Source organism: Leguminivora glycinivorella, chromosome 1, assembly GCF_023078275.1.
Source record: "Leguminivora glycinivorella isolate SPB_JAAS2020 chromosome 1, LegGlyc_1.1, whole genome shotgun sequence".
NCBI lineage: Eukaryota > Metazoa > Arthropoda > Insecta > Lepidoptera > Tortricidae > Leguminivora > Leguminivora glycinivorella.
This window is the reverse complement of record NC_062971.1, coordinates 17,848,417-17,867,896: the sequence shown is the minus strand read 5'-3', so window position 1 is coordinate 17,867,896 and position 19,480 is coordinate 17,848,417. Positions and strand designations below refer to the sequence as shown.

Sequence of the window (19,480 nt, the reverse complement as noted above, 5' to 3'; positions counted from 1 at the left end):
TTTACTATAGATGCCAATTTGAATGCACATTAGAAATGAAATAGTTAATGATCTTTAAATCAACATAAATATTTAGTTATCGTGCGTTTCGCTAGTACAACGAATGTAGGTACGGTGAAGTACGAGCGAAATGCACCATTAAGACGTCATTATATCGATGTACATTTATACTCAAACTACCTATTCGTCAGTCACGTAAAGGAAATAGTTCTCTCATTACTATGTCTAGTAAAATTTGGTCCAAATAAATAATCCTCATGTTTGCTCATAGAACCAGCAGCCGCTCTTGGACGTGGTCCGAGAGCGAGCGCGCGAGCTCTGCTCCGGCGCGGACGCGGCCAGCGGCGAGCGCGTCGAACAGCGCACGCGCGAGCTCGCCGACCGCTGGAACGTCTCCTGTGAAGGTGAGACCTCTTCCTTCAGATACAATGCACCCCATGTTTACTCGTAGAACCAACGACCACTTTTGGACGTGGCCCGAGACGCAGACAGCGGCGAGCGCGTCAAACAATGCACGTGCAAACTTGCGGATCGGTGGAACATCTTCTGTGAAAGTAAGGTATCTTCCTTCAATTATAATAAACCCCATGTTTACTCGTAGAACCAACAGCCGCGGACTGGTCTAATGTCTCCTGTGAAGCGCAGGTAACGCTTTTTCCTTAAATTAGCAATAATGGATAGGTTTCTTCTGATTACACAAAGGCCTTGCGTGATTAGATGCTTGGAAGTAATGGAAAAAAATCCCAGACAACGAGTAAATTTCAGCTCTGCTATCTCAAGAGTCGTGAGTTTTTGTGTCACTCTAATTTATAAGCATAAGCTATTAGCTAATATATAACTCATCTGAAAGATTATACAGCAGTAAATATCTTCCAACTGGTTGTGTTATTAGTTTCGTATATTAAAAACTCTAAAAGAAACTACTTATTTACTGAACTGAACTCTAAAGCATATTAAACTCTTAGGCCTCGCGAAGCGCGCTGCGACAGCCGAGAACCAGCTCCAAGCGCTGGACCCAACTCCTGGAAGTGCAGCGGAGCCTGGCCGCCAGCGTCACCGCGGCGTCCGACCGGCTGCGCCAGCTCGACCTCAGCCCCAGCACGAGGCGCAAGGCGGTGGACACGAGACATGCGTTGCAGGTCAGTGCTTGTTACGTCAATGAACGACTAGTCTGGTCCAGTAGATAGTTACCCTTCGAATCGCGGAAAGGGCATTTATTTATGTGATGAGCATTTGTTCATAATTCCTGACTCATGGATGTTTGTAATTTATTTAAGTATTTGTATTATATCATCATATAGTGCTCTATAACATGAATTTATTGATTACAATGCAATACACAATACGATACTCTTTATTGCACACCTCACACAGTAATGCACAAGAAACACAAAACAATTAAACATAAGTAGCAACCGGTGGTCATGAATAATTTACATTTAAAGTCAGTAACAACAGTTCTAGAAAATAATGGCCGAGTTGATCTCTAAAAGCTTGAATCTCTTGACATATATGTCAAGTATTTCTGCCGAGGCATGTGCCGCTGAAATTTTGAAACGAATTTTGTTATTACTGCTCATATTGACGCTATTTTGAAATAACAAATGTTTATTAGCACAATTAGATGTTCGTGCTCTACTAATAATCAGTAATACATTGTAGAAATGTACATCTACAACATACAAATCGCGTCAAATTTTACACCAGATTTAACCAAACGTAGGTTGAATCCAGCATACTTATTGGCGAAACTGTTTAACCTTCTTTGTAGGTTTTCAAACATCTGAAACTAGCATTATTGGCTTGTTTAATTTTTAAAATTACCTTCGCTCATTTGACCTTATCGCACATCGGAATTAAGCAATAGAGTGCACTTAAAAAAACCTTGTAACAAGTAGTCGGTTTGACATTTTAGCGAGATTCCTGTGTCAAATAAAGATTGTAATAGCCGTTTGCATCACGCAACACGCGAAGCCCGCACTAATCCTAGCGGCTGTGAGTCACCGCGGCAATAAAAACGAGCCGGGAAGAACATTCCTTAAGCTATCTCATTCGTGCTCCTGCTTAAATTTAGAAAATTAGGTCTCTCAATATCTCCAAGAATAATGTTAGAAATATTTTCATTTTAAAAGAGCAGCTTCAATTTTTTTTTTCATAAGCCGTACCTCTTTTACGGATAGTAAGTATTGTTTAGCCAGATATGGTTCCTTCGCAATGTTATAAATATGGGTAAACACGTCAAGTGCCCGCAATGCCGAATACAATGCGACGATCGATTCCGAATATTGGAAATAGTTCCATGAAAAATCACAAATGGAAAAAGATATTTCCTTTTCTCTTAGCGTCAAACGCGAGTGCAGAGATTCAAAAGCGGTAAAAGCTATAAATAATTAAAACTACGATTGATTACATTATAAATTTCTGCCTTCGTCATAGCACTAACACGTTCAATGTCCAATGTGAATCACAGCAAGTCTTATTACTTAGTTTACAAGTATTCGCCCAGACAGTAAACGTGATTATGTGATCACCGATTGTCATGATAATATTTTAAATGAAAGTTGCAAACTTCATGTCATTTACATTATGTAGGTTTGCCCTAACTATTACTTACCGAGTGCCAAAACAATGTGTTGATATTGGCAAACGTTAGGTTGGCAATTCCCCAAATCTAAAACTCGAAAACGTTAACCGCATCCATTGATGACACGGGAGCTCCCTTCTAGCCATTTGACGCAATTTTCGAGTTCACCATTCATAATAATTAAATGACATAGTTTTCTTTAGGACCTTTAGGTAACACAATTTAACACATACACACTCATTGTCAGATAAGTCAGATAGTACGTTAAATTAGTACCTACTCTCAACACTCTTCGTCCTTTCTTGATTCAAGTACGTCTGGTTAATTTTGGTAATATTTTGATTTAGTTGTGTATGTTTCGGTTTTGTTTTGAGGTGCCTACTAGAGCGCAATCCATCTAAGCGCTAGTTCTAGAATCATCTGCTAAATATCATATAGTAATTTTAGTATATTGATCATTAAGTAAGGTTTTTCTAGATAATCCTGTTTCCCCAGGAGCTGCAAAGCGAAGTGGCAGGCCTCGAGGACACGCGGGACGAGCTGCTGGAACACGCGGACTTCGTTGTGGCGCTGCTGACGCCTCACTCCAAGGAAGCGGCCGAGGACACCGACAGATCTATCAAGGAGCTCGTGGAAACTTATGAGAAGTAAGTGCTTGACTTGACCATACTTCTTTCGTGTACAGGAATTATTTTAGCAGAATGATGGTGCAGTGGAGTGCATATGTAATTACAAAACAGTAAAACTCTTAGAATCATTGCTTGGTTATGCTTTCGAAATATCAGTGACGTCCTTAGCACAAAAACTCGAAATAATTTTCCTAGAATCACTATTCAAGTATGTAGGTCATAAAGTCTAAATTAGTCAGTTCAGTGGACGTTCCACGTCTGTACGCACGATTGAAAGTAAAATATGAAACATCACCAACAAATCTTTCAAAAGTATAGACGAATTTCGTTGTAACAAAATTCGCATTTGCCAACGAGTTACGAATTGGCGTATCTTCAAGTAGTTGACACATGTCAGCCACGCCTCGTTTACCGCCAAGCTTCTTCTTATTTATTTACTCTTATGTGAATGCAGTAAAGGTGACTATCGCGTGTACTAATGCAGCAACTTATCAACGAATGCCGGCGTCTAAATAACTTAAATTCTTAGATTCAGCTGAATGATAGATGCCCATTTTTGAAATGTATTTCCTTTTTTATCAAAACTTTTTTAAAACATTGTCGCTGATAGACTTTTATTTACATCAAAGCCTACCAAGAGTACCAAGTACTCACACACCTACAAGGAAACATTCCATGTAACAAAAATCGCTCAAAGCAGACGTTTAAAATTCGTCACCAATCGCTGACATTGGGTGCTTTGACCAGTTTATTGCGTGGCTACCAAAAAACTCAGTCTTACCACACGGCCTGTCGCAAGAAATCAAGACCTTATTCCTTTAACTTAACATCTATACTTACCGCAAAATAAAAAACAGTTTGACATTGGTCACGTTATACATTGCAAATTTAATCGGATCTCTAAATTAAATGATGGGTTATTGAGTTTCGAGTTCTGCTCACTTGCTATAAGGTCGAGTGCCATCGCTAGAGTATACTTAGGATTTTGACACATATGTACCGTTCAAGGGCAAGCGCTCAATTTATTGCACTTAAGCGGAGACTGGCTTTCTGCATTGAGGTAAATGGGTATTATGTACTATTAGCTGCAAAAGTGGATGGCGAATTTATCAATGAATTCATTCATAAAAAATTCAAATTCATAATTAGTCCATGCACTTTTGCAGCTGATCTTACCTACACTTACAAACCTCAAAACAAACCAATTGGGTAAAAACACGAATTATTTTCCAAGCCATTAAATCAATTTTATTGGTTATCGAACAAGACTGTGTCTCGAAAAATTTTATAATTTTTTGTTATGTAAAGTAGGTATTTAAGTACATATAAACTGAGCTGTATCTAAACAAAAACGAAGCAAATAGCTTCATGCCTGGATGCTGGGTCGTTCTCTGGTGCAGGTGGAGTAGGTACCAGGTACCTAATCGTGATTTGGGTTGGTTAAAGGTTGGTTATGACTATTTTCATTCCAAGGGCATTAAAAAACCCAGTTTACAGACTTAGAGATTGATTGCGGACTGAAATAGGATATAAACCTCAATCCAAATCCAAGAAACATTAAAAAACTGTTTACGTTGACTTTGCCAATGCAATCATCGCACTAGGCTATTTAAAATCGCCATTTATTTAGTACAGACTCAAAATGATCTCACTCGAGACAAACTCGAAATATTTCTACCATTAGATAATGCAAAAGTGTCTCCGAACCCAAGGACATGAAGATTTTTCGTTCCTATGATGTCATTTATTCGATACGTACAACTTGGTCATTCCTACTCTTTGATTGTGATTGGTCCAAAATAGCTAAGCTTTAAAGCTCTAAGTCGATTGAGCTATATTTCGCAATGCGCACAGTTATCCTGGCGGACCGCAGAAAGTTGCGTCACGATCGTATTTAGAAGATCCATGTTTGTGTTACATCGCGGGTTCGTGTGTTTCAATAAGGTTCAACTCTTGATTTCGCAGGCAATAGTTTGTGAACGTGGCGGAGTTGCCGCCTGACCTTGGGTTAGTGAACCGGTGGCCGGTAGTGTGTGACGTCACTTTTGTAAATTAGGTATTTGTGGTCATGATTCGTATGTACCTACTCGTTTTATTTCCGCTTCAGTTTATTAAACGTAAAAACCTTACGCGTTTTTAGAAAATATATGGTGTGTTAATTTGCTTAAGTATTATACCTCGAAATGTCGGAGGTGAATTTCAAATCTTTACTATACTTGATTAGGAAAAACACGGTTTTATTATTAATAAGGAAATATTAAACCCTCAGTGTTATTAAAAGTTTGAAAAAGTAATGAAACATTAAGTTGCTTACCTTTATTTTATTGAATTATTGATATAAAAAAATCGGTCCAGGAACGACGGAGATATCAAGGAACAAACATTAAAAAAAATAAAAAAATAAAAAAAAAAAAAAAATACAGACGAATTGAGAACCACCTTCTTTTGAGAGATTTGAGGCGGTGGTTAAAAATATCAGGCTCACGGCATAAGCGGGGACTAGGGACTCTCAAACTTCCTCAAAGTTGGTCACCTACTTCGCGTTTAGTTACTCGTAGGTACATTGTGTCATCGTTATTTCCTGTTGTGTGCGGAAGATGACATACACGAGGATAATTCGAACCGAATGTGTAGGTACTAATCGTAATATTTTAAAACACTATTTTTTAACATATTTTGTACTTTATAATAATTTACGTATTTTCTTTTCATTTGTGACTAGTTGACTACCTACAGTGGCTAGAGTATTTATATACAGGAAAGATAATATTAAAATCTTTAAAATAAGAGAATTACTTTTGTTGACGTTTTCTTGTTTTTATAGATTTTTATAAATCGCCCCTGAGGCTGGCAACCTGTCACTGCAATGTCACAGTTTCGTTTTCTTTCAACCCCTTATTTGCCAAGAGTGGCACTGAAGCTTTAGTAGTTTCATGTGCTCTGCCTACCCCTTTATGGGATACAGGCGTGATTGTATGTATGTATGTATGTATAAATCGCCCCAGTTATTGTGTAAAGCCTAGCTCGAGCCAACTCCTATAGGTGGTCTAGAACAGAATCAATCAGCAAGCGCCGTTTCATTATGAAAACGTCGCAACTCGCATCACGTAACTAACAAATCGGAACCTTCTCGCTTCCGCACAGGGTGGCATTCACCAGTGCGCATGTCCCAGACGTCGGCGCGGCAGGGACGTCCGTGTAATCGTTACTTATTCAAACTGGCAGACGTAGGTATATCGATGTGGTCCGCGCATGCGTCCAGCCACTTTGTAGGTCAGGGCCTCACAGTCTGCACTGGGACCTAGCTGCAGGAATAAAGTTAAACCGTACGTCATTTATACCGCATATTACATACACGTTTTAAACGTGCCCGCCTTGAGGACGAAATGTGCGAACAGCCGGGGGCCGCGAAGAGTGTTTTGAAACGATACAGAAGCGCGGTACCCTTCCGCGATCCGACAACAATACTCCTCGGACCGGTCCGAAAATAAAGCCGCTTGCAGAGTTTCGGAAGTTTCGACTGAAGATTATTTACGTTCTATAAGGAGATCGGGACGGACTCGCGGCGCACTCGGCAGCGATAAAGTGTATAGCCGCAAGAAAATGTGATGCCAGCGCCTGTGCCTATTTAGCGGTGATGAGTCATGGACTTGAGCGTATTTCTGTAAAGCAGTCGCAGGGATTGTGAAAATTTGTAAGATTTGTTTTGTGTACATTACGAACTGTAAGATTTGGCAACGTTTAGCCACATGTTTACCCGGTCGGTGCGCGAGCCGGCCGGCGCGGCGTAGCCGCTCGTCGCGGATGTCGTTAGTTTCTATGACAGTTGCGCAATGATCATATATAATATTATTCTATTTATGACATATATTTAATGTCTATATACAATTTTGTACAAAATATGGCATTAGGTGTCGGCTCAAGGCCGGTATTATCATAATGTAAACTGCGCAAAACGTAAACACTCGCTGCACCAGAAAACTTGCTCTGATGTCACCGGCAAACATTGAAGCGTGGAATATAAAATTAGATGCGTTGTGCGAATCTATCGAAAACGGTTCATTGAGCGACGAGCGGGCGAGGCGAGCGGGCGCCGCGAGCGGCCGGCAACGAACGACGAGGTACGGCGCAGCGGCGGCGCTCGCGCTGGCGACCTTCGCCGTCACGGGCGCCGCGTCATACCGCGCCGTCAGACTATTTTCGTCGCATTTTGGCAGCTCTCCTAAACTCGTGCGCTCCCTACCGTATCCCCGTCCTAAACAGTCTACCCTGTACGCTCTTATCACTCTAACGTGCATTTATTTTACAGATTGCGACAGACTCTAGCGGCGAAGCTCGCCGAAATCGACGAAGTAGTGTCCGAATTCGACCGCGTGTCTGAGAAGATAGACGCCTTCCGACAGCGAATAGAAGTGTGCATCGCGAAGGTTAAGACTTTCTACGCATTCGGAGAAGACGACGAGAGCGGGCTTCGCGCTCTGATCAAGAAAGTCTCCGACCTCGCGGAGGCCACGAAGAAGTTTACGGACGAGAGCAGAAAGCGCTACGGCGGCTCCGCTCCTGCGGACGTTTCGCAGGAGCTGTCCTCTCTCGAGCTGTCCGCGGAGGCGCTGACTGCGGCCATGGAGGAGAAGGAGCGGGAGTGGAAGCGCGCGCGCACGGCGCGCTCCGAGTACACGTCGGACGTCGAGGACGTCCAGGCCTGGGTCCGCGCCGCGGAGCTGACGGCTCGCGACCGCGCGCTACCGCCCGAGCCCTACCGCGAGCGCCTGGTGGCCACTCGCGCCGAAGTGCCAAGCGTCACAGACCGCATGGAGCGGCTGACGCGCAACGCGCGCGCTATCGTAGAGGGCTCACGCGACGCCGCCGAGCGGCAGCTCGTGTCGTCGACGGTGAGCGCGCTGGCCGAGCAGCTGGCGGCGGTGACCAGCGAGCTGGAGGCGCGGCAGGCGGCGGTCGAGGACGCTTGCGACGCGGTGGCCCGCGTGCTGGCGCTGCTCGAGCGCGTCCTGCTTTGGGTCGAGACGCAGCGCGCCTTCCTCGCGCGCCCGCTGCCCCTCGCTGACCTCGCTGAGGCTCTACAAAAACAGACTGAATATGGAGTAAGACACACTGCTACGTTTTGTTTCAGTTGGATTTAAATTATTTTTTGTTTTCTCTATTTACATTATTGTTTTATTTACAGAACGCACTCAAGAGTTGTAAACAGCAAACAAAGAATTTAGCGGATATGACCAAGGAAATAGAAGCCATTGAACGCATCACGAGCTCAGGAGATTTGCCCGGTAGACTCGAGGCGGCCGAAAATGCAACCATAGACGTTGAAAAGAGATTAGCAAAGACCGTTAGTACTAAATGTCTACGATAAGAATGACATGACAAATATTTAGACATTATACATTATCTTTATTGACACTTGTTTTTTTTTTCAGAATGGTTTATTACAAGAACTTGCGGAAGAATGGGAAAGATGCGAAAAGAAACTTAAGGATGTCGGCCACTGGTTGGAAGCTACGACGCGAGCGCTCGAAGCGCCTCAGAATGCTAAGAAACCTCTGAGAGACCGACTGGCACTCAGAGAAAAACTTATAAACGACATCTCCACACAGAAAACGAAGATTTCGTACGCCGTTGAGAAACTCAATGTGAGTGTTAATAGGACGCCAATGCCGAGATCGGTATCGGGGGGTTTTTGTTATGCTGACAGTTTGTTTTTGGCTTAGGTACACTTCGGGCCGGACGGCGTGGCGGCGCAGTCGGCGGGCCCGGAAGGCGTGACGGAGGCGGCGCGCGCGCTCAACAGCTCCCTGGACGCGCTGGGCGCCACCACCGGCTCACAGGCGACGGCGCTGTCCGCTGCGCTGCAGCAGGTGGAGGCGTACTGCGCCGACGTGGCGCGGCTGCGCGCGCAGCTGCTCGACGCCGAGCACCAGCTGCGGCACGCGGCGCAGCCCAACTACAGCCCGCGCGACCCCGACCGCGCGCAGAGACAACAACAGGTAAGCACCGTTGTGAACTCGGCACGGTCGCGCGCTCAGGGAGTGCCGCTCGAACTCGCCGTCCCTGGGTGCGCGCCCTTTAGATTCTATGTACACGCACCGACACCATCAGGTTTAGTAGGTGGCTAGCGTATATTCTAGTTTTGTTTATCAAATTCGAGGTGGCGGACACGGCTTCTCACCGACCCGACCGTTTTCTGGGCGGTATCGGGCCACATGTATATTACCACTGGCCACGCATTCATTTTTTTTTTTTTGTTTGTCTCCTCCACCCTCACCCGCTACTAACTCGTCGATCACGTATCCTCGTAGGCATGTCGAGAGAGAGTCAAGTCGTTGCAGAGCAAGATTCAGGCGCGAAACGAGCGAATAAAACTTTTAGTACAGCGCGGCGGGCCCGACGCGGACCCGCTGCCCGACGCGTAGCAGCGAAATCATTTAGCTTTAAGTCTTATACTATAGTTATATATTCGATTCCTTTATAAAATTAAAGTTATTATATATTTAAAAACCTAAATATATATAATCGAACCATCGCAGTCACAGTCGTTTCTTTTCATGATCCTCAGCTTTCATCGCCCACACGAAACAGAATCATCTAATTAAACGAACACTTGTAAATTATGTCTTTGTCCGTACTTGCGTATCAGGAGGTCACCCGGCGTATCGATGAGCTGACTCGGGCCATCTACGGCCTGGACCCGTACTTCGTGATGCCGGTGGCGACGCCCTCGGACGAGGCGGCGCGCACGCTGGCCGCGCTCGTGGCCACCGCCGACAGCGCCCGCGCGCGGCGTGCGCGCTCGCCCGACCGCCGCGCCCGCGCCCGCGCCCTCGCCGTGCCCGAGCCGCCGCGCGGCCGCAGCCCTGCCTGGGTGCTCGGAGGGACCACCTACGCTGAGATAGTCCGCGGACAGGGCTCCAGGTCCAGCTCCATCAGCTCACAGAGACACCCGAGCACCCAGAGCCATTATGAGATCCTTAACGTCGAACAATCCCGCATCGGTTCCTCCGCATCTCACGGCGACTACAGTGAAATAAGTGCACCGTGTGAACATACAGAATATGATAGTGCTAGGTCCAGTGAGACCCGCGTGTTTGAAAGTGAAAGTGAACCTGTTAGGGTAGAAATTTGTCAGGACGAATTTGTACCATATACTGAAGGGGACTTTCATGGAACCAAACCTATGGACTATAAGATTCAGGAACCCGTTCATGTGACACGGGATGTTGAAACCGTGGAGGACCTCCCGGTTACATCTTTAGAAATAGTTCAGCCTGACTATCAGGAAAAAGACCGCAGTCCTGACTGTCGAAGTCGATCTCAGGATTTATCTTATGCAGAAATTCTAGCACTAGGATTACGTAGACAACCTAAAACTCAAACAATTGTATCTCTTCCAAAACCACAGGTGGCACAAGTTGATATGACAACAGAAGAAATAAAAGAGATGGAAACTCAAATAATCAAAAAAGACCGTACTGATCACTTGAAGGTGAAACCAGAGAAACCAGAGCGATCGCAACGTAGCCGCTCCAGGGACATGCCGAGACAAAGGCGAGCTCCCGAAAAAAGGCAGGCTAAGTCTCACGAAGCTCAAACACAGAAAAAGAAAAAATCTAGTAAAAAAGTACTAGAAGTTGATGACTTTGATGACGTTGATGACGAAGACATGGCAACTTCTGCTGAAATTAAAGTAGAAAAACCAGAGACCTTAAGAAAAGAGGTTACTAAAAAAGTACAACACAGTTCTACTGTCGTGGAAACGGTTACTGAAATTGTTTCAACAGAAGCTGTGCAAGAAGATTCTCTTGATGTTGAGCATAAGCAAACAAAAAAGAAGAAATTAAAGAAACACAAAGTTAATGAGGACGAAATTGAAAAAGCGCTTAAGGAAATCGAAAGTCTTGACAAACACAAGAAAAAGAAAATCAAAGATAGTCATGAAAAGACTGAACCTGAATTTGAAAATCAATTAAACAAGGGTAAGACTATTGAAATCCAACTTTTACCACAAGAGGGTGCAGAAAAGTCTAAGTCTAAGAAAAATAAACACAGAGTTATGGTCACAGATTTTATAACTATAGAATCAGAGATTAAAGAGCCAGAAACGACAGAACCAAAGCCAGTAATCCAACATAAAAAAATAACTGAAAATCTAGGAAAGAGTCAAATAGTTTGCAATGCCTTAGACGACGCTAGCCAGCAAATGATGACGGAATCAGAAAACAAACGATCCAAAAATAAAAAGAAGAAACCCAAACAGGAAAACCACGACATACAATCCCAGTTGGTTCGTAATGACTCACAATCTGAAGATAATAAAAATATTACTGGACTTGTATCTCAGGATGTTCAATTCGATACTGGAAATTCTAACGAAAGTGTTTTTAATGTCAATGAGCCAACTAAAAAGTTATCTAAAATATCTAGTAACATGGAAATTACAACCGAAACAGCAACAACTTGTGAGTTTGTAGATAGTGCAGAATTAAAAGATAAAGATGTTGAATACTCTTCCTTTGACAAAACGGAAGGAGATAAATCTGAAACTACTAAAACAAATGTTGCTAATGTGGGAATCCCCAAAGAAAAATCTAAGAAAAAGAAAGAAAAGAAAGGTAAAACTCAATATCAAGGTCTAAACTTTATAGAAACTAAATCTGATGTAGAAACACTTGTTGAAACATCTATTCAAGATAACTCCCAAAAAGTGTCAAACATCCCTACCCAAAAAGATGATCAGTCCCAAATTCAGGCATTAGAAATACAACAAATAAACAAAGAAAAAGGTAAAAAAGAAGTAGTGAGTTTAAACCGGGAAAGTCTAGAAACGGTTGTCAAGGAACCTACTCATATTCAGCAAGATGATCTAGAACCAAATACCACATTAACTAAATCTTCTAAGGGTAAATCCAAGTCTAAAGAGACAAAACAATTCGGTAATGATGCAGGTGAAACTGACCAATATATGGAGAAACGAACCTCACCAGATAAAAATATCAGCTCAGATAATAAAGGCAAGTCAAAGAGTAAAATATCTAAACAAGAGACAAGCCTGACTGAGACCAAATTTGTTATAGAAAAAGAAGATCTACCTATTGAAGAAACTGCCGAAGCGCAGTTTAAAGTAGTAAAGAGCCATAAAAAGAAACCTAAATCTAAAAAGCCGAAAGTAGTCGACGATGAAATAGAAAGAGCCTTAAAAGAAATTGACGAGTCACAGGTACCAAAGAAAAAAGAAAAGCACGCTGAAAAAATACCTAAAAAAAATCAACGTTCTGAATGTTTAACAGAATCTTGCAAGACTGAATGTAAATTAGATTCTATACATGAAGTATCGGAAGTAAAAGAAAACCTTATTACAATGGATTGGAATACACTAATGGCTGAAGAAAAATCAGTTCCCCTAGACATTAGTAAACAACCGGAAATATTAGACACAACTCAACAGGTAGCAACTGAAGTGACGATACTTGAGTCTAACGCCCTGTTGAAGGAAGATTATACAAATGTTTGTAGAGACAACATACCAGATGTTTGTTCTGAAAGTACTTCTATCGGAACGAAGCTAAGCAAGGATTCAGATAATACTAAAGTCGACATCAAGAATAAACAACAAGAAATATCACCAAGTCCTGCCAGTGAACAAAATAATAACGATAAAAATTTCAATACAGAATCCCTTAAAGATACTGTAATAATTGAAGAAACTACTATAGAACCAGTAATTGAAGATTTGAAGACTAGAACGATTTACCTTATAACACATGAAGAAAAGAAACTGCCTCCCATCAGGACAGTCAAAGTGTTTAGCAGTAAAAGCAATTCTTTAGAAGAATCAGAAAATATTGAAGAGTCAATTGCTGATGTAGTGACTAATACAACTTCAATTGAATTAACTAGCAGTTGTGATAATACCACGACTGAGGAAAAGACAGCCAACAAAGAACAATTAGAAGAGCAAGATGTCCATCGCGTAACGCAAAACAGAACAGAGCCAGCAACAGTAGAAAATACTGATATGCACACTATTCCTAAAGAGATTGACAATACTTTTGTAAAAACATTTGCAGAGACTGACTCTTCTGTTTTCGATAATAGTAACAAAAGTTTAAATATTTTAAAAGATAACGTTCATAAACTCGATCTAGAAGAAACTGATCAATCCCTATCTCGGGAACATGGATTAGAAGCAAATAATATGTCAACAACAGATGTCACAACTGTTTCTGAATATCAAACTAACATCGAATGCGCGGAAACCAATATTACCGAATACAAAGAGATTCATAAAGCTGAAACTATAGAAACGGGACACGAGATAACCGTTTCTGAAGTATCAGTTGAAGATCAAAATACAAATGAAGTAGAAGAAGCCATATTTGGTTCGGTAAAAGACCGCAACAAAAAGGTTAAAAAAGAATCTCAAAACTCTTCAATTCCTTATGAGGAACTTGAAGAGATAAAAACCTACTCATTAGAGTTAGATTTTGATCAGATAGATTATAATTATTATCAGTACGTACTTAAAACACGGGACAGTAGTGAAAAATTGGCTGAAGTTAATATCGTAACTTCACCGGAAGTAATTAAGGACGTAGCTCATGAAGGTTCACGAAAATTATCTGAAACTACTGATATTTACTCAAAAGATCTCCCTAGAGCTTTACTCATGGAAGAGGTTCCCAAGTATAGTTATTATGAGATCAATGCCGCCGAAGCTTTGCTTGCATCCCTCCCAACTGAAACAACTTTGCAAACTGTGCAATCTAAAGAAAAAAAATCCGCGATTCAACCGGAAAATAACGTTTTACGTATGAATACTCTTGAGTACCTTAGGCACGAAGTGCATCTGCAAAGTTATCACGAACTTGTGGATGCAGAAACTATATATGCTATGACTAAAGATAGTCGTCAATCTCCGGCTAAGCAGGTAACCTTTGAAGAATTATCTCATGTTGAGTCTTTCGAAAAATTCCAGTTGCCAGAAGCCCAATCTGCAAACGCACCAAATAAAGAAGAGGCAAAAGAACTACCGAATAGCGATAAATTAAAGCAAAACTACCATGACATTAAAGATGCTGAATATTTATTAGCAATTACAAAGACTGTTGAAGATAAGCGACAAGTTGTTCCTAGTCATGTAGAATCTACCATCATACATGAGAAAACGAAATCATCAACAAGTAAAGAAGAACTCACTGCAACATCTTCAGGAGTAGACAAATCTATTGATGCTACATTATCGGAAACAAGTTCAGATCATATTCAAACTGTGCTTGTGACCAATGGGTTAAAAGAAGGAGCCACTGTGACAAACAGTCAAATAAATGTTAATAAATTACGTATCCATGAACTGCCTAGGTTTAATTATCAAGACATTTGTGACGCAGAACAATTATATGCGACTGTAACAACAAACCGTTGTCATGAAGAAATAACTGAACCAGACTTGATTCAATCGCAGGAGCACATTTCCGTTAAGATACAACCGGATGAAACAAGCCCCAAAACAAAACAAAAAGAAATTAAAGCCGATCAAAACATAAACGAAGTAACCAACTTGATAGACGACGCAATAGAAAATTCTGCCAAAGTTACGGAACATAGACCTGCAGGTAGTTTGGGTTTGGTTTTAGAATCATTGCGATATAGTTATCATGAAATTCAAGATGCAGAACAGAAATTGGCAGTTATTAACTCTGACAAGGAAAATAAAACCTTAGCGCAAAGCATGGAAGATGATAGTAGTATGCCAAGTATTCAAGCTGAAAAAATAAATAAACCAGATCTTTTTGAATCCGAGTCAAATGTTGCCGAACCTCAGAGTTCTACGTCTACCAAATCAGATCCTACCGAGTCTTCAATTTCAAATAAAGGTATACCAACTGATTATGAAGAAAAGGAATATGTAATCCCTGAAAAGGAACTAAGGAATACCTTAGTCTCTATGATATTTAAGGACAAAGCGTTTATTGAAAATTCTATAAAAGCCTCGGAGGCCCTGAAAATTGATGACAATGAAAAAAGTTTACCCTCCAATGAAGGTATTTCTCACATAATAGCAGAACGTGACAGTGGTGTTACTATATCAACCAACACGATTGAAAAAGACGAATGTCGCGTTGCGGACGAGATTATAGATGATGAATCAGATTTTGTCATAATAGGCACCAAGGATTTGATTCAAGAAAAATCTTTAGATTCTAATATTAATATAATTCATACTATTGAGGAACCGGAGCATACAGGTCTTTGTCAAGACCTAGACGAAAAACCATTGTTGGAACATATAACTCCTGTAATCGACGGAGGTAATCTGGATCAAGAAAGCACTCCAGCATCTACGTTACACGATTCTCGTGAGTTTATTCAACGCGAATTACAGTCGGCCTTTGATGTTGTAACTGAAAAATGTACTAAAGCTGATACGCAATCTGTTACGGACGAAAATGTTCTCAAATCTAAAGAGTTAGAAACTTCTATTCAATTAGGACTAAATATTGTATCAACTAAGGGAAATGACATTAAAGCTGAAGATTTCGTTAATGTAACACAATCTGAAACAGCTAATGAACAAATAGTTTTACCCTGTCCAGATTCCGTAATTAGAACTGAAGTGAAATCTCCCATTCATAGCTTGAAAGATTTACTCCCTTCTATAGATTCCATTCCCGAATTCAAACCTTCTTATCCAGTAGTATTTTCAAACTTATCAGCTGATGCTCCTGAGTTTACTCCGTCTTACATGTATAAATCTGTAGAATCATCGTCAGAAATGAAAGTTCCTTTTGATGATCATCAAAAACAATTTCCGGAATTGCATGGAACTAAAGATATTTCATTTACTACTGAAATAGACACTGAAGTTAAAACTTCTTATTCAACTATTTTGCAAACTAAAAAGGAAAAAGAGTCTCCGCCTAGAAGGGACATTTCAGACTTGGCTGACAAACCACCCACAGAAACTCCGAATGAAACTGATAAAATAAAGGAAGAAGGTACCCAAGGTACATCTAAACGACAGAAAAAGAAGAAAAAGAAGGAAGACAAGCGAGAAAATGTAGTCGAACAACCGACGCATTCTACAGAAGTCACCGCTGCTGAACCAAAAACTAACGCTATTGAGCCGATAAATGTTTGGGCTAAATGCAATGAGGATGGGAAGTCATATGCTGAAGTAGTAGCAGAAGGGTTACATGAAAATATTGATATTTCTTTGAGTAAACAAGAGGCGCAGCTTATATACGATTCCAATACGAAGTATGACGTGAAATCCGGGCCACAAGAGGAAATTGAAATTACACAGGAACCGCAAAATATTGACTCTAATGAAAATTCTTGGGCAAAAATAGTTGCAATCCATCATACGTCTCCTGACAGAGCCGAAGAAGTACCACGCAAAGAAACATCAAAAGAAATTCATATACACAGACCACCTCTTATATTAGTTGACGAAAGTAGTTCCGAAAATAAATCCGAAGTACTTGTTGATACTGAAGGTTTTATCGTCGTTGAAAAAAGGAGCCGCTCTAGGTCTAGATCAAGGGATAACAGGTCTCGATCAAAATCAAACGTTACACATTCGAATGAAAAACGAGAAACCTCTGAAAATCGGTTCCAAGCCCTACCCATTCCTAAACCAATAGAATCAGAAGTTAGTAGTCCTAATGAAGAAGAAAATGCGATTGTGGAGAGGGATGAAGAAAATAAAACATTGACGAAGATTGAAAAACCAAAGAAAAATAGATGTCGGTCAGGAAAGTCTAAAGAAAAAGATATCAATGTACCAGAATTACCAGAAACGATTCTCACTCATAAAGAAGAGGAACTACCAAAGAAAGACAAAAAGAAAAAAACAAATAAATCCAAGGAAACTGTAAAATCAGACGAAATAACTAAACCTAAAGAAGAAGTGAATGTAACGCTCGTAGAAGGTAAAAATAAAACAGAAGTAAAATCATCTCAATTGGAAGAATTTGAAGAAAAAAAGAAAAACAAGAAAAAGAAAAAAGATAAACGCTCTTCGCCTCTTACAGAAAGTATTACTCCTTTGGAGGAATTAAAGGTTGATGAAAACCCAAAGCAAGATGAAGATAAGTTAGTTACTCAAACTTCGGTATCCAGTCCCGAATCTATTCATACTCCTATTAAAGAGAGATTTTATAATGAAGCTCAATACTGGAAAATAGATCCAAGCGGTATAGAGGAAGTTCTAACAGTAGAACTTAGTCCCGCAAAAGAAATAATGACTATAACTACTGAAACTAAATCTGAAACTGACAATACACTAAAATATAACACTGAACATACACTAATAAGCACAGAAATTAATAGATCCGAGGTAAAATTAACGGAAGAGTTATCACTTGAAAGTAAAATGGCGGATTTGCAAAGAGAAATTGAAGAAATGCTAGAACCAGAAGATTCTTCTTTAGTGAGCGATGACACGCCGAAAGAATTAATGAGCTCTGCAAGTTCAGTTTCTCATAATGATGTTATAGATAATATTACACCTTTATTAGCGTCTCCTGAATCTGAGACTGAGATTGCTATTACTGAAGACTATTCACCCACAACTGACAAAGGTACAAAATCTAAAGAAGTTACAACTGGTGACAAGCATATAAGCGTCAGCATGATCGATGCACTGTTAGAAGACGAACCAGCAGTTATAGAACATCCACAAGAGGAGATGAAAACTATTTGTAGTACATTTATTGAACATATCAACAAGAAGGAAAAAGTAGGCGAAGAAAAACTTGAAAATAAAACTGTAGAGCAAACTGTTCAAGATGTCAATGTCAATAATAGCGTATCGGCTGATATTTCTGAAAAACCGTTAGATGTAGATAACAGCAGAACAATAACAGACCTTTCTAACACTGCTCATGAAGTCATTACTAATTTATCTAATATAAAAGTAGACAATTTCTGGGTAGATAAATCTGCTATAGATGATGCTGAACACCTCCTTGTCAAACGAAAGCAAATTGTAACTCCAGAAACTGTCTCACTTGATAACATTAGACGCGATAGCCTAGAAGAAAACATCCTTATTGATAATTCATTCTGGATCGAAAAACCTATGTACCATGACGCGGAATGCCAATATTTTCTATCAATTGCTAAGAAAACGAAAACTCCTCCTATTTCCAAGGTAGAAATACAAGCAAATGACCAAAACGATAAAGATAAGGATCCTAGTGGCAGCTCGGGCCACACGTCCGACGCGGACGAGACTAAAGACCCGTGTGGTTCACCTTTTGATTCGAATTATATTTCAATGGATCTACCCGGTGGAATATGCAGTTGGAAAGACCAAAGTTCATACTTGAGTGTAGAAACGCCAACTGACTCTCTTATTAGCGATGACCGCATAGGCGACATCCGAGAGGATATACTAACAGCCCTACCCTTAGAACCAGTTCCTCTCCTACCCTCACAGGAGCCGGCGGCAGAGGCAACCCGGAGGATACCCAAGGTGACTGAAGTGCAGTCGTATTGTACAATTTTGCAATTTCTTTATGTTTGGCATGATATTTATACTAAATTTTTAATTTCACTGATCACACGTATCGTAAATTGCCACCGTCAGCCATCGCCGGTCGTCTTGTAGCGCCCACCTCGGCATGTACTGTCGTCGTCGCAATAGATTTTACGCATTTGGAGTATGTAGTATTTATTCTAGTCATTGTAGTGTGTTTAGTACTAAATCTACTCATGTCTAGTCATCGTAGTAACCCACGCGTTAAACACTTTTATAGTTTGTAAGCAGTGGTCTTAAAATTGTAATAAAGCATAATAATATAATTGTATTTATGGTTTTATTTAAATTACTATTATTACATTTTATTTTTCTATTACCCTATTTTCTGTTAATTTATATTATTGCTCCATTTTGTTTTTAACTATTATTGGCGTAAAATTGGCCACTACAAGACGATCGACGAAATTTATGCTTTTTTTAAGAGATCAAAGACAACAATCTTTACTTGGGCTTGAAAATAGTAAACTATCGATCAAAGGATTAATAGCAGCAAATGAAATACGAGTCAGGTCAGTCTGATGCAAGACTTTCGTGCATTTTAAGAAATCCTTGTAGTTATCCTGATGTTTGAAAAAAACCGGATGAACACCTCAAATTTAAGTACTTAAGCCTAATTTTCACATTATCTTTGGTACTTTCATTGATAATTATTCCAGCACTTATTTGACATACTTATGTACTGGCTATTTTAGTAAAATTATCAAAGTTTTTGAA

The 19,480-nt window shown here is 40.5% G+C and overlaps 1 protein-coding gene across 1 annotated transcript in view; it reads left to right on the top strand.

The window, feature by feature from the left end:
* LOC125225590 (muscle-specific protein 300 kDa-like) overlaps positions 1 to 19,480 on the top strand; it is a 201,227-nt gene that overhangs the window by 139,712 nt on the left and 42,035 nt on the right. The window contains 9 exon segments of the mRNA XM_048129400.1: positions 272 to 404; positions 966 to 1,139; positions 3,080 to 3,225; positions 7,174 to 7,334; positions 7,523 to 8,315; positions 8,399 to 8,557; positions 8,646 to 8,858; positions 8,937 to 9,212; positions 9,863 to 18,826. Of these exon segments, the coding sequence (XP_047985357.1) occupies positions 272 to 404; positions 966 to 1,139; positions 3,080 to 3,225; positions 7,174 to 7,334; positions 7,523 to 8,315; positions 8,399 to 8,557; positions 8,646 to 8,858; positions 8,937 to 9,212; positions 9,863 to 18,826 (11,019 nt within the window).